General features: G+C 35.3%; 4 protein-coding genes across 15 annotated transcripts in view; 2 read left to right on the forward strand and 2 right to left on the reverse strand.

Moving 5' to 3' along the window:
* LOC100742957 (talin-1) overlaps window positions 1-9,985 on the forward strand; it is a 50,496-nt gene extending 40,511 nt beyond the window's left edge. For 8 of the 9 annotated variants that reach the window (XM_024370906.2, XM_024370905.2, XM_024370907.2 and 5 more), the window contains 4 exons: window positions 1-1,598; window positions 1,729-2,475; window positions 5,318-5,956; window positions 6,382-9,985. In XM_024370906.2, the coding sequence (XP_024226674.1) occupies window positions 1-1,598; window positions 1,729-2,475; window positions 5,318-5,956; window positions 6,382-7,413 (4,016 nt within the window). In that variant the 3' untranslated portion in view covers window positions 7,414-9,985. Of the gene's footprint in view, window positions 1,599-1,728; window positions 2,476-3,625; window positions 4,335-5,317; window positions 5,957-6,381 lie in introns of those variants that run through there. The other variant, XM_033323491.1, reaches the window with a different exon arrangement.
* Window positions 9,986-10,231: 246 nt separating this feature from the next.
* Window positions 10,232-14,563, reverse strand: LOC100745633 (spermidine synthase). Of its 3 annotated transcripts, none has more exons than XM_024370911.2 (6): window positions 14,168-14,563; window positions 12,957-13,163; window positions 11,987-12,107; window positions 11,635-11,881; window positions 11,246-11,475; window positions 10,232-11,159 (listed from the first exon to the last, which is right to left on the reverse strand). In XM_024370911.2, the coding sequence occupies exons 2-6, from the start codon at window positions 13,088-13,090 to the stop codon at window positions 11,007-11,009; spliced, it is 885 nt and encodes a 294-aa protein (XP_024226679.1). In that variant the 5' UTR covers window positions 13,091-13,163; window positions 14,168-14,563; the 3' UTR covers window positions 10,232-11,006. The 3 variants fall into 3 exon arrangements, with proteins under 3 accessions (XP_024226679.1, XP_012246691.1, XP_012246689.1); XM_012391268.3 differs by having other exon boundaries at window positions 12,957-13,150; window positions 14,173-14,305; XM_012391266.3 differs by having other exon boundaries at window positions 12,957-13,150; window positions 14,168-14,304.
* Window positions 14,564-15,815: 1,252 nt separating this feature from the next.
* LOC100743079 (G patch domain-containing protein 4) lies at window positions 15,816-19,122 on the forward strand. Of its 2 annotated transcripts, none has more exons than XM_024370871.2 (4): window positions 15,816-16,124; window positions 16,221-16,343; window positions 16,695-16,804; window positions 16,893-19,122. In XM_024370871.2, exons 2-4 carry the CDS (start codon window positions 16,332-16,334, stop codon window positions 18,646-18,648), a joined length of 1,878 nt encoding a protein of 625 aa, XP_024226639.1. In that variant the 5' UTR covers window positions 15,816-16,124; window positions 16,221-16,331; the 3' UTR covers window positions 18,649-19,122. The 2 variants fall into 2 exon arrangements, with proteins under 2 accessions (XP_024226639.1, XP_003493228.1); XM_003493180.4 differs by having other exon boundaries at window positions 16,052-16,124; window positions 16,621-16,804.
* On the reverse strand, window positions 18,734-20,180 carry LOC100743198 (probable transcriptional regulatory protein PEPE_1240). The gene is made up of 4 exons (XM_003493181.3): window positions 19,802-20,180; window positions 19,441-19,684; window positions 19,175-19,337; window positions 18,734-19,079 (listed from the first exon to the last, which is right to left on the reverse strand). The coding sequence occupies exons 1-4, from the start codon at window positions 19,977-19,979 to the stop codon at window positions 18,870-18,872; spliced, it is 795 nt and encodes a 264-aa protein (XP_003493229.1). The 5' UTR covers window positions 19,980-20,180; the 3' UTR covers window positions 18,734-18,869.
* Between the last annotated feature and the right edge of the window lie 560 nt (window positions 20,181-20,740).

Below are 20,740 nucleotides of genomic sequence, written 5' to 3' on the forward strand. Positions count from 1 at the left end.
GAGCCGTCACAGATTCCATCAACTATCTCGTCGATGTCTGTACCTCGGCTGCGCCTGGACAAAACGAGTGTGACAACGCTATCAGAAATATCCAATCGATGAGATCGCTTCTCGATAATCCTAGCCAACCAATTTCTGACGCGAGCTACTTCGAATGTCTAGAAACCGTGATGGAAAAGAGCAAGAGCCTTGGCGACGGAATGACGGGCATAGCTAACCACGCAAAGAAATCAGAACACGAACAATTCTCGGTAGCAGTTAGAGGGGTCTCTTTGTCAATTTGCGGATTGATAGAAGCAGCAGCTCAGGCTGCTTATCTAGCTGGCGTAAGCGATCCAACATCGGTGGCTGGAAAACCAGGCTTGCTGGACCAAGCTCAGTTCCTCAGAGCTGCACAGGCCATTCATACCGGCTGTCAAAGTCTTGGAAATCCTACAAGTACCGAACAACAAGTCCTTTCAGCTGCTACCATGATAGCAAAGTATACGAGTGCTCTCTGCAATGCTTGTCGCGAAGCATCGAACAAGACCAGCAATCCTGTTGCTAAACGTCACTTCGTTCAGTCAGCCAAGGATGTTGCCAATTCCACATCAGTCCTGGTGAAAGAAATCAAGGCGCTGGATCAGAATTATTCCGAGGCCAACAAGGCGAAGTGTGCGGAGGCTACCAGGCCACTTTTGGAAGCGGTTGACAACCTGTGTACGTTTGCTGGATCTCCAGAATTCGCTAGTCAGCCTGCAAAGATATCCGTCACAGCTAGAGCTGCCCAAGAGCCAATAACTAGTGCCGGTAAAGCTATTATCGATGGTTCTTGCGCGATGGTGCGAGCCGCCAAGAGTCTCGCTGTCAGTCCAAAAGATCCTCCAACTTGGCAATTATTGGCAAACCACAGCAAGAGCGTGAGCGATTCGATCAAGTCTCTAGTCGCTTCCATACGCGACAAAGCACCTGGGCAGAAGGAATGCGACGTTGCGATCGAGAAACTATCAGCTAGAATTCGAGAACTGAATGCCGCGTCTTTCAGTGCTGTTTCACAGGCACTGGTTTCACGAAGAGAGAATACGATGCAAGGATTCACGGATCAGATGGAGACCAGTGCTAGCGAGTTACGAGAAAAATTGGAACCTCTTCGAACAGCTGCCAAATACGAGGCTGAAAACGTAGGACATGCCGTCAATCAGATTGCTTTGTACTGCGAGCCTCTAGTTTCTGGTGCTATCGGTGCTGCTTCAAACATGGTGCACTCGAAACAACAGATAGTGCTACTGGATCAGACGAAAACCGTCACCGAGTCTGCTCTACAGCTTGTCTGCGTGACAAAAGAATCTGGTGGTAATCCGAAGGCAGTTAATCTGCACACTGAAGTTGACGAGACAGTGGAATCCATGAAAGATGCGCTGCAGGAATTACAAAACACTTTGGAGACAATTTCGACATCTTATGGAATCGTTACTGGGCTAATCGACGCTATTTCTCGAGCCATGGTTAGATTGGAAGATCACAGAATGTCTACGATCGATACAGTGGATTCTTACGTGGATTATCAAACGAGAATGGTGGAAGCTGCTAAGGAGATCGCTCGGCTGGCGCAGGAAATGGTAAGGAATAGTTATAATATTTTGTTAGTATTAGGAATCTAGTGACGTCTAGTTAAAGGAAAGAAATGATTAGTACGAAGATCATTAACGTATCTTACGTTTAATTTATCTCAATCTTTATCCATTTCAGTCAACAAAATCTAGCACCGACGTAGCCAGACTAAGTCCCCTTATAGTGGATATCTCCCACAAGTACACTCAGCTAGCCCGCGATACGTCCGGCGCTTCAGCGGCCGCATCCAACGCTGACGTGTCTGCGAGACTTCGCGCAAGCGTCCAAGAGCTTGGCAAAGCCTGCGTAGACATCGTTAGAGCTGCAGGAACCTGCCAAATGTCACCAGGCGACGCTTACACTCAAAGAGAAGTCGCAGAGCACAGCAAGATAGTCACGGAAAAGGTATCTCAGGTGTTAGCTGCGCTTCAGGCTGGTTCCAGGGGAACTCAAGCTTGTATCAACGCTGCAAGTACCGTGTCAGGCATTATCGGTGACCTGGACACCACGATCATGTTCGCCACTGCTGGAACCTTGCACGCAGAAAACGAAGGCGACACTTTTGCCGATCATCGAGAGAACATCTTGAAGACAGCCAAGGCTCTCGTTGAAGATACGAAAACGCTAGTAGCTGGAGCAGCCTCGTCTCAAGAGCAACTGGCGGTTGCAGCGCAAAATGCCGTGTCGACTATCGTTCAACTTGCCGAGGTGGTTAAATACGGGGCTGCCAGCTTGGGCAGTCAGAATCCCGAGGCTCAAGTAATGCTAATAAACGCGGTAAAAGATGTGGCTTCTGCACTCGGCGACTTGATACACGCCACTAAAGCAGCCAGTGGCAAACCTATCAACGACCCCAGCATGGCCCATTTAAAGGACTCTGCCAAGGTAAGGTGAATCGTTCCTATTCTTGTTGCTTTATTCGTAATTACGTCGGCGTTTTGCCGATGGTCAGGGGATTCCCTCTTAGTGTTAGTAGCTTGATATTAACTTTGTCTCGGAGAGACGCTTGAGTTGGAGAGGTAATGGTAACGTTTATAACAGAATGGCAGCGTCTAGGATACATCAGGAAGTAGAGCTTTATGAAGGATACGTGTATGCGACTAATAATATGTGACTAAACGATGTTCGATCTTGATTTCCCAATTAGTATAAAATCAGACATTTCAAATTGAAACGAATCACAAGTATTATATGTATTCCGAGCCATTGGACCTGCAGAATTTTACATTTCTATGAAAATTTTCACAAAAATTGTTCAAAGTATACATTGAAGTAGCGAATCTCCTTTTTATCGGTGTTGATTTAGAACGCACGACTCGAGCAATAATTTCAGGTGTTAAAGAAGTCTAAGTTGGGAAACGCTTGATTAAACGATATTAACCGCAGCAGGTATCGCTTTAATTGGAGGACAAGTCGAAGGAGGATGCGCGAAATCTCATTATGACGGACCTAACAGCACTTTGTTGTTGTTTTACTCGTTAACATACTAAATTTGATCTTCACGCTTAACATTACGAACCAATTTCCCGTTATTTTGTGGGTGGACTTTAATCGATATACATTTCCATTTCACCTCTAACCGACTAAAAAGAGAGAAAGATAGAAAAAATACGAAAAGGTACAAGAGTAAATCGAAAATATGTAATTGTCAATGATGTCACTCACTAGGTATTCGGTAAAACGGTCTCGACCGAAGATTCATTGTTAAAAACTATTAAAGTCCACCTTGCACTTTCCTACATCGTTCGATGTTCCATTTTTTCGTGTGTGTGAGACACTATACACTCGATCTTTATGTTCCCTTGATGGAAAGTGTGTAGAATCGCTGAGCGAGGCAGAACCGATTTTTGCTTCAACCACAGAGAGAATATATTCTTATCCGGCTTTGTTTTTTTTTTCTTTTTTTTTCCTTGGCTTGTTGACGATAAGATTTACATTTACGCGATGAAAAGTAGCGAAACATTTTCTCTCATGAACTTGGTGGACTTTAATTGTGAGCTTTCATTGACGATTTTGGTCTGGCCGATCCGGATAGGTGTTAGAACAGCAGCTACACCAGCAGCTGATGCCTTTGAGTGACGTCGGTGGCTCGGAGTCCGAATGGTTCGTGTCCGATCAAGAGGAGGAGCTGATACGTCTGCTCTCAGCCTCAGAGAGCGAACAACCGTCTCAGAGAACTTCCGATTTGCTGTTACTCATGTAGCCGAAGCATTGATTTTTACACCTATTTCGTTCGGTTCTCGATGAACCTGATGTTTACCTTTTCGGTACATTATCGTATCGGGGTCAGAAAGAAAAATTTTAATCACGTCTGTAACCACGTATCTGCGTATAAGCGGACAAAAGCGAAAACAATTGATAATATTTCACTATACAGTACCGAAAGGGTGAAAACAAGACTCGTTATTCTTTTTACACTCTTTTTACAAAAAGAAAAGAAAAAAAAATGAATATCTCAAAAAATTCCAACAGCACAATATTAACAAATATTTCCCATATACTAATTCACTGCGAAGAGAACTTGGTGACGAATTTCTCGACAAATTTGCATTTTACAGTTCTCCTTCTCTTCAAGTATTTATTTTCGAGTTACTATACATCGAAGCATTTATAGCATTATATGATGCTAATTAATATAATATTAAGAAATAGTAACACGTGATGCGCTTCTGTGCTACGTTTTTAGTTCACATGCATTCGTATTGTAGATATTCTTGCTCTGCAAACAATTGTATCGTGTTTCACTCGAGTTACTATTATACTTTGTAACATACATCATCGTTTCTTTATACATTTTTTTTCTCTCTATATTTTTTTTTGTAATAAAGAAATAAATCATCAAATTTCTATTACGCTACTACATCCTTTACACGAATATCTTAATTCATCCGTGGACAGAAATTTTTTTTAAAACAAAGCAACTTTTAGGTACGTACATTCTACTTGCAAACGTGTGTGCATTAATGATTAATAGCACCGTGCTTTAATGCTTCGTCGACTAATCGAAGATTAATATGTTATTTAAAAGAGTTTGTTAAAGAGAATATGACGATAATAACATTTCTAAGCAGATTTCTTTTCGTTATTTCTAACGATATTCAGATTTTGGACGTAATGATTTTCAGTTTTTAACGATAATTAATAAGACGTACGAAATAAATGCAAATAAAGTGAAATATCTGGAAAATATGGTCAAATATTCTTAACGATCTTGCGATGGATATCGAAGAGATAAAATAAGTTGTCGAAAAGGAAATTAGTTTTATGCGTGTCTTATTTTCTAATATCGTTTTACAGCGATTGATTTAATATCTTTTCAAATATTTTATCTAGAGTTATATTTTATCTAGTTATAGCATTAGAAGTTGACTAACAATATTTAAAGAGAAAACGTTAACTTTTCTCAAGGTTCTTGTGCAGCAGAACATATCATCGCCATCATTTTATTCAAAACACAAGTGATAACAATTGCATTAACACCGTAACATATTTTCTATTTCATTCGCAGTGCAATAATCTAAAAATCACGTAATTGACAACTTAATACGCGGTAATATTCGATAAAAGGGAAAGAAATAGCGATGAAAATTATATGATTTTTAGATATCCATTCATTAATAATTCTTACATCCATTTTCAACGATGAGTACGAAGAAACAGTACCCAGATCGTCGCATGTAATAGCGAGTGGAACATATAATAATTTGCTTTATCTTTTCGTCTTCAGGTGATGGTAACCAACGTGACGTCCCTGCTGAAGACAGTGAAAGCTGTCGAAGATGAGCACACTCGTGGCACCAGGGCTCTGGAATCAACCATCGAGGCGATAGCTCAAGAAATACGCGCCTTGAACACTCCAGAGACGCAAAAGATCAACGTGACACCCGAAGATCTGGTTCGATGCACTAAGAGTATCACCATTTCAACCGCCAAAGCTGTAGCTGCCGGGAATAGTTGTAAACAGGATGACATAATTGCGGCTGCAAACATGGGACGAAAGGCTATCAGCGACATGCTGACCATTTGTAAAGGAGCAGCGTATAATTGCGCAGAAACAGCTGAATTGAGAGAAAGAACTCTTCAGGCTGGTCACGACGTCGCTCTTAATTATAGGGAATTGTTGCAAGCTATATTACAAATATCTTCAAGATCTGGTGATGCGAAACACACTTTGCCACCCATTAGTAGAAAGATCGCTCAGAGCGTTACCGAATTGGTGGCTGTGGCTGAATTGCTGAAGGGCACCGACTGGGTGGACCCTGATGATCCGACGGTCATTGCAGAAAATGAGTTACTAGGTGCTGCAGCCAGTATCGACGCTGCCGCGAAGAAGCTTGCCAGCTTGAGACCTCGGAGAAGTATACAGGTGAGTCTTTCGAACGATACTGTTGCCGTTCATAGCGGCAATGATTTCTCGTATGATCTGAATTTGCTCGTAGATCTCGTCTCAGTCCAGTAAAAAATTTGTCTTATTATTAGCTGTAAAACGATAGAAATAACGCATAACGTTAAATGTTGTCTCGGTAATCTTCGTTCGCTAGGAAGCAGTCTGATTTCCGTAAGATATGTTTGATATTCTTGGTTGTTTTTTGAAAGAATCGACCAGGAATCAAACATATTATTACGGCGGTCAGGAACATCTTCGGCAGAAATCCACCGACGGTAAGGCGATTATTCACACGTATCATCCAACCGATATGCTAATTCAATGTTGGATTCAATTAAAAAAAAAAAAAATCATTAATCCTGTAGTTATCTCCTTCCACAAAAGTTTTCATTTTTACTTCATAGGAGGCAAACGAAGATATGAACTTCGACGAAATGATCCTAGAAGCAGCCAAATCGATCGCAGCCGCTACATCGGCTCTTATAAAAGCAGCCAGTGCAGCTCAAAGAGAGCTTATCGCAACAGGAAAGGTTTCTCGAACTCCCCTAACCAGTTCCGACGATGGTCAGTGGTCCGAAGGTCTAATTTCTGCCGCAAGAATGGTCGCAGCTGCAACTCACAGCCTCGTTGAATCTGCAAACGCTCTGGTACAAGGCGTTAGCTCCGAAGAAAAACTAATTTCCAGCGCGAAACAGGTAGCCAGCAGTACGGCACAATTATTGGTCGCTTGCAAAGTAAAAGCTGATCCAGATAGCGAGAGCACGAAACGTCTGCAAGCAGCTGGAAATGCTGTGAAACGCGCCACCGACAATTTAGTACGAGCAGCCCAACAGGCTATTCAGCAAGAAGAAGACAGATCTTTGATCCTAAACCGTAGAATGGTTGGAGGTATCGCTCAGGAGATAAACGCCAGATCAGAGGTCCTTCGCATCGAGAGGGAACTGGAAGAAGCTAGAGGAAGACTCACTGCCATTCGACAAGCCAAGTATAAAAATCGTCCAGATTTAGCTGACACCGATACTGATGCCGAACAGAGTGGCTACGAGAGCACGACCAGATACGAGACCAGAGCTTATGAAACTCACAATCAGTCACAGATGAATTACAGTACGTATCAACAGCATTCTACAACGCACAATATTGGCCAACTCAGTTCCGACAGACAAACTCTGGTTAGCCCGGAAAAGGTTTATTCAACGCAGAGCACGTTAGAAAGGAAAATGAAAGAGAGTCAGTATCGGTCTACAATGGAAAGTCAGTATGGGTCGGTGGAGAAAAAGTATAACGAAAGCCAATACGATAGACGGTATGTTTCAGACAGTCCATACCTTGTTACCGAAAAGAAGGTGACTATGGAAAGTTCATCCGGTCAGTACAGTTCTATCGAAAGGAAGATCAATAAGGAAAGTTATAATACCGAGGCAACCATGTTGTAATGATCGCAACATCTTTTGCAAGTCAATTCATGAACAACAATGTTTAGTATAATGATAAGACAACGAAAAACCCAATAACGATCGTTTACACAATATCAGCACGTGCTCAGTTGAGAATAAATTAAGGACTGCCTTCTAGGACGAAAATGACAATCTTCAAAAAAAAAAAAAAAAAAATAGGGAAGAATAGGAAGGAAAGAAAGAGTTGATATAGGAAGCGAAAATATGAATACGTGATATGGAAGAAGAATAACTGGCGAAGAAGTAAAAATTCATGAGGGCCTGATGATCAAATAAGAAGTAAGGATCTTGAAATTTACAATTTAAGTTCATAAATTTGGAATATATTCAAGAAAAAGGGGGAGAGGGGTGAGAGTTTATGTTCAAATAACAAAAAACACGCGCGTATTGAAAATTTTACAATTCTTCTCGAGATATTGACAAGCTTACTTGTTTTAGTTTTTATTTTTAAAAGCAATCGTGATAAAATCTTTGTATGATAATCTTTGCGATGAGAAACGGTAGAAAAGTGCCCTTAGATAGAATTAACTGTGTGCTTTCGAAATTAGCCTTTATAAGAATGACTATTGATTGGAATATAACCGTCCACCTTTTCCACGAACTTATTTCTGTCGATCTAATACGAACGATGCCACAAAAAATTGCACGTGATATATTTCCACCATTTTGCATCGACGATTCTTAATATTTTGATAACATATTCGTTTTCGATCTTTTGAGACATCTTTTTGAAAATATATTCGAAAGATTTATAAGAATATTTGTATTTATAATTGAAGGAGAATTTGGCGGGGAATCTACATTCTCCGAAATATGTATTCGTATTTAATATATATAAAAAATTGGATAATTATACGAAATCCAGCGAGAAAGAAAGATGTTTGTTCAAACCGATGTTTCTTTCTTCTATTCTTTGATTTTATTGACAAGCGATTAATAGCCATCGCATACCTGATTTAATTTAGATCTAATTTATCATAATAGTTTAAGTTTAAGACCACGGATTAACAAGAGAAGCAACATATCATTTAATTTTATTAACTTTCTGACACCATGTGGCCTGATCCTATGGTGTCTCCGTCTCTTTATCCTTAATATTTCCCGTTCTTCTTAATATTTTTCTTAACATTATCGTTGTAAGTGCGTCTCTTTTCGTTCTGGAATCTAATCGTTGCTTAAACTTACGTTTCTTCTGTATCGCGCGCTCTTTACCATTCGCTCGCGGTGGCTTGTTTTCAATAATTTCGCTCGTTAGACTTTTCGAGTCAGGACTGTCCAACTGAATTCAGAGGTTTTGAACGAGATCTTGAACACATAATACGAAATCTTATTGTACGTGAGTAGTACATAGACTGATCCTGTTCATTGACATCAAGATTGAATAGCGAAAGATTCATGGAGAGGTAGATCCAAGTAGTACGCTGAACATGCAACAATTGTATCATAATAAAAATTGAATTGAATATTTTGTCATGGAACGTTCTGGAGTAGGCAATTTATTTTTATTACTGCAAATATCGAGCTTTTCGAATAGAAGAAGTATATATTAACTCGTAAGTTAATTTAAAATGCAACATTTAAAGGGGTTCATCGAAGTTGCAAGATTGTAAATATTCTAATGAAATTTGTATAGAAATGTCAACAACGTTATATAAAAGCAAAGTGCTAATAAGAATTGCAAATAAAATGAATCTAAATCTTTAATCCTTGATAAGAAACTAGGAACAAGATCTTTGGTTTCCTTACAATGATACGAATTATTGTAATTATTTTTTTCTGACATAAAAGTCATAGCGAAGTAATCTATCGAGTATGATTATTTCAATATTGAGATATAGTAAATGATTGCAAAGTATTTATTTCAATCGTGGATTTGTATAAAAAAAGATCAAGTTTTACATGTAAGAATTCGATAATTTTATATATTTTTACAAATTTGTCATAATTTTATCTACGAATTTTATATGACACGTAAATTCTCAACTAGTGTAACCTTATTTGTTCTAAACATGAATTTCTTTTGCATTAGCTCTTAATAATAATTTCTTGCTTAATGCTCTTTATTGAGACTCTTTATTATAGAAATAAGATTGCAGTCTAAAACTAAAGAAAAATTTTCACACGAAGAATGTAATTAAGAAGAGTAGACACGATAAAAAGGGAAGTGCTTAAAAACATGATATTATACTTTGAAAAGAATTATCTCAAACAAGGTGTTGAAGCGTGAAAATGCTCCTAGAAAATTTTGATTGGAAGGTCGATGGTTGGACAGACCTGTTCCAAGTGATAGATTAGTGCAATTATCATTAGTCTTTCGAAGGTCAAGGAAGAATTTGTAAATACATAGATGTTAAATATTTCGCGTAACAATTCAGTGTCTTGACAATGAGTCGATAAATGGGTGAAAAAAAGTGCCTGAGTCTAATGAGCTACCGCTTTTTTCACATGCTCGTAGCAAACTCGTAGGATTCTCGAATATTACCAAAAAAAAAGAAGAAAAAAAACTGATGCTTTACTAATGTTCGATAGTATAATCATAAAACGAAAAAAAAAAAAAAAAAAGAAAAAGGAGACAAGATGAAGGAAGAATCCCTTTGCATGAAAAGATCGTTTTCAAAAGGAAAAAACAAGCGAAGAGGTAAATTTGTATTATCGAACTCTTGCAAAGGGATCTACAGATATATATGTATACATTATTGCATTTAGTGTTATATATTTTCAGAACGATTGCCAATCGTGTTTTTATTTTATATACGTATACATTATACTTATAGGTGTGTGCCATGATATATAGAAAATTATATGTATAGATATAAATATAAACGAAAGGAATTATACAATATATAGATTCTCTACATATATTATATATTAAATATATATGTGCCGTTAATATATTAAGAAGAAACAAAGAGCAACGAGAGAGAAAAATCGACAGTTTTTAAAGCTTTGTATTCATTGGTTTTTGATGATTCAGATTTATATACAGGATATTTTTAATCGTTATATTTAGTACAATCGATTAAGTTTTATCGTGGAATGTTACAAATTGTAATATCATATTATATTATTATATTATATTATATTATATTATATTATATTATATTATATTATACTGTATTAATTATATTATATTAGTATTGATTTATTCTTATCATTAGTTATAATGCTGCTACACATGTGTGTGCTACATACAATTAGGAGATGATTATGATAATGGATATCGTTTTATTATAATTATATTACGGCAGAACATTCACAAATATAGATATGTTAGCTTTACTTACATTGAAATTAATAAAGAATTTCTAACATTTCGTTGATGTATCATTAAGAATGTATGTTTCCATGTGCATGTAAGACAAAAGTGTGAAGCGTATGATTTAAACAGGACATTCTATTTTAATTTATTGGATTATGTAGTCTCTTTTTCAGGCTGATAGCTTGATCGAATTGAATCGAGTTAACAATGATACACGATAATATGAATTCAATAGATATAACAAGATCTTGATCATTTCTACGCCACGTCTGTAGCGATGGCGTATCAAAAACTGCGAGAAAAGATTTAACGACTATTTTTCAGCCACGACTTCGTTCAATGCTTTTATTATAAACCTTGGGAGAATGAAGGCGGCTCGGTGCACATCGTCGTCATAATACTTCATGTTCATTTCATCGAGTTCGCTGTGACTGAAAACTTTCTTCGGTTCTTTGAAGTTCGTTTCCTGAAGATGTATTTATCTTTTTATTTGTCTGTTTACGTAGAAGGACTAACGAAAAGAAGAAGAGAAAAATTAAAGAATGTACTTACAGGGTTTAATCCTCCAAGCACGAATCCAATTTGCCCTGTGGGGTAGGTAGGCACGGAAACAATACCATAAGTCGCAACCGCAAATAAGGACTTGCAATGTTGCAAAGTTTGTGTCACATGGCTGAGATTCAACCATGCAGTACCCGCTTGGCTGCAAACGATTCCACCAGGTTTCAACGCATTTTTCATTAAATTGAAGTACGATTCGTGGAATAGGCACTCTGCTGGACCTACATTCGTAAACATTTTATTACCTCATTTCATTACACGTAAGAAAATACTCCTATTGTACATTTTCCATTAATAAAACTGGATCAAAGTATGTTATACTATCGATCAAAATCTAAATGTATCAAGAAACGAACTGTAATTAACAAAAGTTTACTTACCGATAGGATCGCTACTATCAGTAATTATAACGTCAAATTCTCCAATGTGTCGCTGCAGGAACTGGAAACCATCGCCCACGTTAAGGGTGACTTTAGGATGATCGAGTCCCACACCCATCGTAGGCAAATACTTTCTGGATACCTCTAGTACTTTCGAGTCGATTTCGACTTGCACGATTCGTTCTACTAGCGGATGTTTCGCAACTTCACGAGCAACCCCGCCGTCACCACCTCCAACTATTAACACCTGACAAGGAAATAATCGAAGCAGGAAGAGATATGAATACAAAATATGATACCTTTTCAATAACTATAACATTTTTCAAAATATTTAACGTATGCAAGATCTTACAGTTTTCGGATTTGGATGGCTGCACAACGGTAGAAACGCGATCATCTCCTGATACGAAAATTCGTCTTTCTCCGTGCATTGTATGATACCATCTAAAATTAGGGTCCTTCCGTGCGATTTCCTGTATACGTGCAATTAAAACAAATTCCTTTTGAAACAACAGCGAACGACTAACTTATCGGAAGTTTAGTTCCTTTCTGCTTTTTGCGCTTTCTTTTCTCTTCTTAGAATCTGACATATTTCGCTAGATCAGTAGATTTATACATTTTTTACATATATTTTTTCGCTCTTTGCGTTAATACCAAGTTGTGAGAAATAATAGAAGTAAAAAGCACCGTGTTACGGCAACAGTTATCAAGAGAATTATATATTTCGTATAAGAGAGAGATTAGATATATCGTAACTTACGAAAGATAAACTTCTAAGACTGAATTACACCATAAAAAGCATTGATACAACTAAATTATGATAGTAATCGTTCGTATTTTTGTAAATAAAAAATATCGGTCTTAAAAATAACACGACGATACGGCGTTATTATTAGCTTTTTCGTATCGTTTAAAGGAAACTCTAAGTTGAAGACCATCTTATTTGTTTTCTTGCTTCTACCTTCCTTAACAGCTGTGTCGTGCCTGCCCCTCGATGTTTTTTACTATATTAATAAAAAAATGTTCTCAAAACCAACTGTTAAAAATCACTCAAAAGTAACTGTGAGACTCGATAAGAAAGAAAGATTAAAGAAAACTTGTTCCGCTCGTTTTTAAAAAATACTCGTTTATAAAAAATACTTTGCTACTGTCGTCCAATGGTAAAGTATAAAAAGTCGATTTCCTCTTCGACCTAACTGTTATAACGTAGGGATCCAAGTGTCATAAACCTCCAACGCATATTTAGTTTTCTCCAATTATTTTTCCAATGAAAAATCGATATCTTTTACGTTTAAAGAAAATAGAAATAGTAGAATATTTACGTGTCGATCACCATCACTTCTTGATACTCCGATCGTTCTCGATGAATTACGTCGAGGACCTCGAGAGACAATGAAACACCTGGCCACAGATCGTTGTTAATTTCACTGAACCATCCAGGTTTGATCGCATCCATTTCTTCACTTACGCAAGTTTCGGTTGGCGAACCAGTATCTGTTCTTGTTTCACGATTCGACTGCAAGTAGACACTGTCGGTCGGTTAATCGTGGACGAGGAAAATAAAAGTGCCAACTTTTTTATGTGGCCAAACATGTTTCCCTACGATACGGATCGCCACTTCCACTCCCTCTGGAGCGAAGCTCGAAGGAAGAAATGGTGAAACTCGTTTGTCACCTGTGTATTCGTGCTGGTAGCATTCGGCCGCTGACACGGTATAAGTGTCACGGTTTAAGTGTCTTTGCAATGTCATTTGTTAAATTATTTGAAAGGGCTTGTTTGTAAAAGAATGGCTTAAATTATGTTAGATAGTATTGGCTTGGCGATTCTTGTTTCTTGAAATAATTTTGTTGCAAATACGAAGGAATAGAAAGAGTTCAGAGTTAATCGATGATGTGCCATTAATGCATTTCTAGGATCTTTCAAATAAATAAGGTTTCGATCGAAACTGTACCATAGGAGAACGAAATAAAATGTAACTCTAATTTTTTGCTCGGTTGTGCGTTTCCGACTTTCGATATTTATTGTATGTGACAACCTGTGTTTACTACTAAATACTACGTCCTTGTAATGTATTAATTCGAATGAGTTTCAATGGAAGTTTCAACACGTAAAATTTGCAATAATAGTAATTCACCATATTTAGTTAATATTGATAGTAATAGCTAAAGAAAGATTTAAGACAGTATCACTTTGATCACGCAATACCTAAAATACGAAAGCGGAGATCTACTCGGCTTCCAGAGGAAGCCACTCAAAAACAAGTTAGAGAAATGTTGTCTTCAAATGTTAATTATTTCTTTAAATACCAACTTCACTAAAAGCAAAAACGCTCAAAACGATTCACAGTACTCGATATCAAATCCAGATCGTCACACACAATGGGTCCAAGAATCGCTTCAACCCCTTCGACGAACTTCTCTGTAATTCGATATTTATTTGCAAATTAAAAGTAAAATTACGACACTATCAGCACGAATAGCGACAAATAATAATTTACATTCTGCCAAAACTAACAAATTCAAATTCAAATTACTTTACCGATAAATACAAATCACCAGGGTAACCCGAAGAAAGAATTATTTCAGTCGCACCACAGCGTATAACCACACCATACGATTCTTCCAACCGAATTGAAATGCAGAAAGAGCGAGAAGCGAACGGTGTACAGTGTAAAAGTGACGACGAAGCAACGAGCAGACCTTCGAAACGGAAACACGAGCGAGAATGGAAAGTAGACGGGAGTTTACTTGCCAAACGGATGATGGCCTTTATCAGCCTCCGTCCCTCTGCTCCCAGATAATGACGGTTCAACAACGGACAAGATAACTTGTCTGCGCTGTAGTATGCGTTGCCGAAACGGATTCCTAATTCCAACTGATGGAAAATATTCGGAAAATTCGGAGAAAAGACGACAAAAGATAAAAGAAAAGCTCAGGAATCTTCCTCTGTCTTGTTATCGTTGCGATAACGATAATGCTTCGTAGATTATATGACGATACATATTTATATTGTAACTGTTTTGAACTTTAATCCTTTCCATCTCTCCATTAGCCTAAAACAAATAACACAGTCAACTCAAAAGACAACATTTAAATATAGAAGTATCGTTCATCGCTGCAATCATTTCCTCTTTTAAAGTCCAAATTCACGTAAACCTATTTAATTGACAACTGAAGTCATTATCCTCTTGTTAACTAAATAGATAATTCCCCTCCGAAGGGGAAAATAGCTGTTAAACGTTTAGCTATTTACATTCAAGATCATATATAATTAGCTATTTATGTACATCGTTTTCTATTTTGACGCTGCACTAGAACTAAAAGATTATTTCTGCTTTTTATCATTCAGGGGATAAGTTGTTTTCCTACGGAGTTGCCTTTTTAATTGTAAATTTGATAGAAATGTAAACAAAATGATAATGATAATAAATAGCAGTAATTTGACCCTTCGTTAAAAATTTACATTTTATCGTTATCATTAAAAAATTTCATAATTTTGGGTAAAAAAAACAAACAAACAATCGAATAAATCATTTTAGTTTGATAGATACGGAAAATCTCTCTCTTTCTCTCATTCTCTCTTTGTTAAAGAGAAGCAAAGGTTACATGGTCATTTCCTCGTGTCTCGTTTTAAACTCGTCCCACGATACCTTTATCCAAAACGTTTTCCTCAACTTATCGAAATGCATTCATCAAACGTAACTAATTTCATCAAATCGGAATTAATGAGGCCAACACGTGCGAGATTAAGCAAGTTCGACCATGACGTGGTCGGTATCTAAAGTCAAGGTCAATGTAATCACAGATCTGATTTAGCTTCGTAAAATTGAAGTAATTGTGATATGAGATTACGTGAATTTTTTTAATGTTACTAATTATAAAAGATTTTGTTGTTATTCAATTTATGAAATAACAACTTCTACTACTTTACTACGGTAATAAAAATAGAGCGTCTTTATTCGGAAAAAAGAATTTTGAGAAACTTAAAATAAAGAAACATACAAATAATTGGAACATTACAATATTTTGCAAATAAAAAACAAAGATATGACACAACTAATTTTACAATAATCTCATATAACTAACGCAATAATATTATTTGTATTGTATACGAAAACGTATACAAGAAAATTATACTAGATTCCGAATGTAAATTAGCATATAACCAATAGAGTTCGAAAGAATTACACCATTTTTGAAGTTTGAATTTAAATGCCACTATGAACGCGCTTTAATAGAGCGCCCTAACCAAAGCAGTGCCGCAAATTTTGCGGCAACGTTGCGTTCGCATGTTGCAATCGTTTGACACGATATTTGTGCGATTTTTAAATTTAATAGAAAACGTAAACTAAACTTCCTGCAATACTTATCAAATGCCAAATTTTTGAATTTATTATCGCTTTAAAACTTAAAATAACATGTCTATGCTCGCAGAACCACGTCGAAAACAAAAATGGACACTAAACCCACGAGGAAAAGAATGGAGCGAAGGTTTGTAAATATTTGAATTTATTCGATTTTACTTAAAAAAAATAGTATAATGTTGTATCTTCGAAACATCGTAGTGACATTTGTATGTTTCTGCAGATTCGAACAAATTCGGGCAGAAAATGTTGGAAAAGATGGGATGGACAAGTGGCAAAGGACTCGGAGCAAACGAACAAGGTATAACGGAGCACGTGCGTGTATCGGTTAAAAATGATACAACAGGTAAATATAATTAACAATTAGATTTTTACATTAACTCTGCTTATCGTCACTAATTCGTATTTTAACTATTTTGAATTTAATTCCAATGATCTAGAATTAACCTAGAAACGAAATTGCAAAACTTTAAGGAAATCAAAATTGTTAAAGTGAAATGAAATTGCTGCCTTTCTCTTAATATTCTAATTTCTAATGTTTTTAATATAATTTGTCATTATCTAGATAGTTGCGATATTAGTTATATCGAGAAACATTAATGAAAAATGGATTGTTCCCATAGGTATTGGATATAAACAGGATGCCTTAGACGAAGCATGGACGGAGCATCAAGATAGCTTTAACGACTTTTTACAGCAGCTTCGACAAAATGAATGTCACAATGTAGCGCAAACAGAGGAAAGCAAAGGTGTATTAAGTGGAAAATCGTTAGAATTGAAATCTAAACAAAGCCGTGCTCGTGTTCAGTAAGTATTATTTATGTACATATAATGTATTAGACGTACCATTATTTTATTCTCTTCTTGTCTTTTTTTCTCTTATTACTATTACTAGTTATCAAAAATTTACAAGGGGGAAAGATGTAAATAAATATAGTTCAAAGGATTTAGCAAATATATTTGGCCAAAAAGAATTGAATATAAATAAAAGTAATAAAGATAAACAAGGCAATGCCGAAGAAAACTTTGATTCAATTGGCGCTTGTGATAACAGAAACGGTATTGTTACTATAAATGGTGGTAATATGGCAGAATATTTTATGAAGAAAGGTCAGGATTTTTCTCTGGCATATAAGAATAAAAAACAACAGGAGGACGATATAGAAGAGGAATCTGAATATGCTGGATTTGGATTTGCATCAACATCTAGAAAAGTAAAATGCCATGATAATAAGGAAAGCATGGAAGTTAAAAGTGTTTGTAATTATGCGTTTGAAAATCCCTGTGTGGAATTAAATAGCCCTGAAAATATTTCAAATTTTAATATTGAATCTAAATTTTCTAAGAAAAAAAAACTTGATGACAATGAATTACGTTCAAGCAGCAAGGTTAAGAAATTTAAAGAGAACAATGTAAATGAAAAAAGGTGTGAGAGTGGTATTATCAATGCCGGCTTAAATTTAGAATGTCAAGCTGATGAAGTTTGTAATGGAAAAGAATTTGAAATATCTAGAGTACAATTTGGCCTTACAAATTCAGCTTTAGATCTAAGCGATGAAATAAATGATAAGAAAAGAGTAACATTTAACGATCATGTAGAATATAGTACTGATTGTGTAAAAACAAAAAAAACATTAGACAAATTTGAGGTTGAAAATAAGAAAGCTAAAAAGAAGAAAAAATATAACTCTGATGTTAATAGTTCAGTGTTATCTGGTTGTGTTAATGAAGCTTTGGATGTAGGAACACCCGAGGAAGTACGTGATAATGAAGTTAATGAACATAAAAGTAAAAAATCTAAAAAAAGAAAAAGAAGTCGATCGAATTTAGAAACAATAGTAGAAACGCCAGAAGAAGAGAAAGCATGTGAAAATGAAACAGAGATCGAGCAAACCAAAATGGAAGATTACATACCTGATGATTCTATACTTGAAGATGTTTCGAGTAAGAAGAAAAAAAGGAAAAAGTATAAAGATAAAATACAAGTTACCACTGAGAATAGATGCGATGAAAAAGAAAGTATGGAAAAAGAAACAGGGGCAAACACAAATGTAATACTTAAAGAAGAAGAGTGCAAAATTGATGAAACTCAAGAAAATATTTCTAAAAGCAAAAAGAAAAAGAAGAAGAAAAATAAAGAGAGATATACCGAGCCAAACTTTGAAAAAGACGAGGATATAACTGAAATTGAAGTTGAACTGGAAAATGTAAAAGCAGAGAAAACAGAATTAGAAACTGCAAAGGCAGGAAAAAAGAAATCTAGAAAGAATGACAATGTAAATGATCTTAGTTCTACAACAAATGTACCAAACGATATAAAAGACGAAAAGGAAGTTTCAGATAAGGAAAATACGAAAAATATGAATGAAAGTGAAACAGAAAAACCAGAGAAAGACAAAAAATTTATAGATAAATCTGCAAATTATTCCATAGATGGTAAAAAATTTGTGAAACGAAGGGATAAGATATTTACAAATACACGTTCGAAGAAGTTGAATAACAGAAGATCTAATACTTCATCTAGGCCTTGTAATCAAAGATCCAGAATGACAAAGAAGGTATTGATGTCTCTATTTTACTCAAAGTCGATCTTAGATTTTCCAGGTTCTAACATGCATGAAATAAAAGGATATGGAGCTGATCAACATTAAAGTGTAAAAAAATTGTAAACGTGTTTCTAATATTTTGTGCATAATATATACAAGACATTTAAATGATCAGCTATAACGATGTTTATCCAAAGTAACATATTTCTGCAAATGTGCAGAATTTCTTTTATTTATATTTTTATTTATAATGTAATTATTGATAACTATCTTTATATATATGTGTATGCATATACATTATACATATACGCATATTACGTATATATTTACAGGGATGCAATGTTATCTTCTATTTTTACAATTTCCCTTATTTCTAAAGTAAGTTTTTGTTTAAATTTATTTATATTTAATAATTCTTCTTCAGTTACTTGAACTGTACCAGTAGGTATACATTTATTTTCTGTTGAAAGTATAGTATACCCTAGAATTTTTAATTGCGTTATAACTTTTTCTGGATGAAGAAATTCACTTTTAAACTATAACAAATAAAAATAAAGATACATTGTATGAAAATAGAAATCCGTTTGATTAAATTTAAATTGTTGGAATAAAAGGATTTATATTTTAGTACCTTAAAATACGTTCCACTTTCATCCTTTATTTCTTCTACATCTATCGCATTAGCTATTATTGCATCTTCCATTGCAGAATCCAAGTTACAGTCTTTAGAAGCTATAACGAAAGTTACACTATCGAACAAATGTGAAAATGTCGAAGGCTCTATAACTTTGGCACTAGAAATTATATACATATGAGTTAACATAATTTGACATTGTAACAAAGTAAATGTACATCTCGGAAGGAAAATTCTAGATTAAATTATAAAAGAGTACTCACTTAAATTTTTTTGATATATGCACAATATTAGCTTTTACATAAGTAAGTTTGTCGGTTAAAATATGGATAGCAAGTGTAGGTCCTTTCATAATACGCATAGGCAGTATATGACTTTCACCAGTTCGTACATTTTTTATTTTTTCCAAAATTCCTTTTAACGTAGACATTGGCATGTTGGCTTTTCTTGCTTGTTCGACTAAATTTGCTAATTTTGGATTAGTGTTTGGGTCTGAGTTGCCACTTTCTTCAACAAAAAAACAAAATATATATAGTAATTTAAATCTAAAGATATTCACTTAAAACTTTGACTAGATATGTAAAGAAATTTTTTAAGTACTTTTTTCAAATGTCAGAAACATACCTATTGCTACAGCTTTCATTTTATGTGATAGAGTATTAAATATTTGTGCTCTTGCGGTATCATGTTCTTGTTTCGTAGCTTTAATGTTTTGCCATTTGCTATGACCCGCATATCTTTTGGTTTCTTGAATCAAGATATTTGTATATCTATTATACAATAGAACGTTTCGAAATTTCATTTTGAAAAAGAGAGGTTATGATATTCAGTTGAGCTAGCGCAACTTAGTAGCAGGGAAATTGTTAATTTAATGTTGGTATCGACAAGGACAGACGATTCTGGTAATTTCGTTTCAATAATTACCATACAATTATAATTTATTATTATGCAACTGTTAAGAGGAATTAAAATACATTTGCTACTAAAATTTTCCCAAATATAAGATACTTCGAGATAGAAGATTGTGTTTGCGGGTATTATTTGTTATTTGGATAAAGCATGTTGCATAATATAACATATCTCCACTTTTCATCACATTTGCCATTCATTTAATACGTAGATGTTTATTTAACGTACTATTGTCTCTGCGTGCTATAATATTGTCATCATATAGAGATAAATTGTGAAAAAATATTCCCGACTAATAGGCGAGTAACAAAAATAGTTAATTGCTTTTCTAGTTTTTTTAATTTGTAATTTTTTATTAAGAACGTATACCTAGAACATATATACTTTCTTATAACTATAGGTGTATCTATGCACGATTTTTTAGCACGAAGAATTAAAAACTAGTAAATGAGTTTCGGTTGTTAAATAAAAAAATTTTTAATCTCAATAAAAAAAATTATGATTCGTCCTATTTTATGGCTGTCGCGATATTTTACAGTTAAAAAGCTGCGTTTTGCATGTGAAATTTGGTTTTAGACAACGAACGAAGCGCTTCAGGAAGCATAGAGACCCGCATGTCGTGGAATTGCGATGAAAAATTTCTTTCTACTTATT

Source organism: Bombus impatiens, unplaced genomic scaffold (genome assembly GCF_000188095.3).
Source record: "Bombus impatiens unplaced genomic scaffold, BIMP_2.2 scf_1055, whole genome shotgun sequence".
Classification (NCBI taxonomy): Eukaryota; Metazoa; Arthropoda; class Insecta; order Hymenoptera; family Apidae; genus Bombus; species Bombus impatiens.

Bases quoted from the DNA above. Each gene is read 5' to 3' on its own strand.
- LOC100743198 (XM_003493181.3), bottom strand. From the start codon at position 19,979: ATGAAATTTCGAAACGTTCTATTGTATAATAGATATACAAATATCTTG. The intron at 19,685-19,801 runs GTATGTTTCTGA...TTTTTGTTGAAG, and splicing joins AATGAAAGCTGTAGCAATAG to AAAGTGGCAACTCAGACCCA. The intron at 19,338-19,440 runs GTGAGTACTCTT...TATAATTTCTAG, and splicing joins CATATATCAAAAAAATTTAA to TGCCAAAGTTATAGAGCCTT.
- LOC100743079 (XM_003493180.4), top strand. From the start codon at position 16,052: ATGTCTATGCTCGCAGAACCACGTCGAAAACAAAAATGGACACTAAAC. The intron at 16,344-16,620 runs GTAAATATAATT...TTGTTCCCATAG, and splicing joins GGTTAAAAATGATACAACAG to GTATTGGATATAAACAGGAT. The intron at 16,805-16,892 runs GTAAGTATTATT...TACTATTACTAG, and splicing joins CAAAGCCGTGCTCGTGTTCA to TTATCAAAAATTTACAAGGG.
- LOC100745633 (XM_024370911.2), bottom strand. From the start codon at position 13,090: ATGGATGCGATCAAACCTGGATGGTTCAGTGAAATTAACAACGATCTG. The intron at 11,882-11,986 runs GTAAGATCTTGC...TTTCCTTGTCAG, and splicing joins GCCATCCAAATCCGAAAACT to GTGTTAATAGTTGGAGGTGG. The intron at 11,160-11,245 runs GTAAGTACATTC...ATACATCTTCAG, and splicing joins TGCTTGGAGGATTAAACCCT to GAAACGAACTTCAAAGAACC.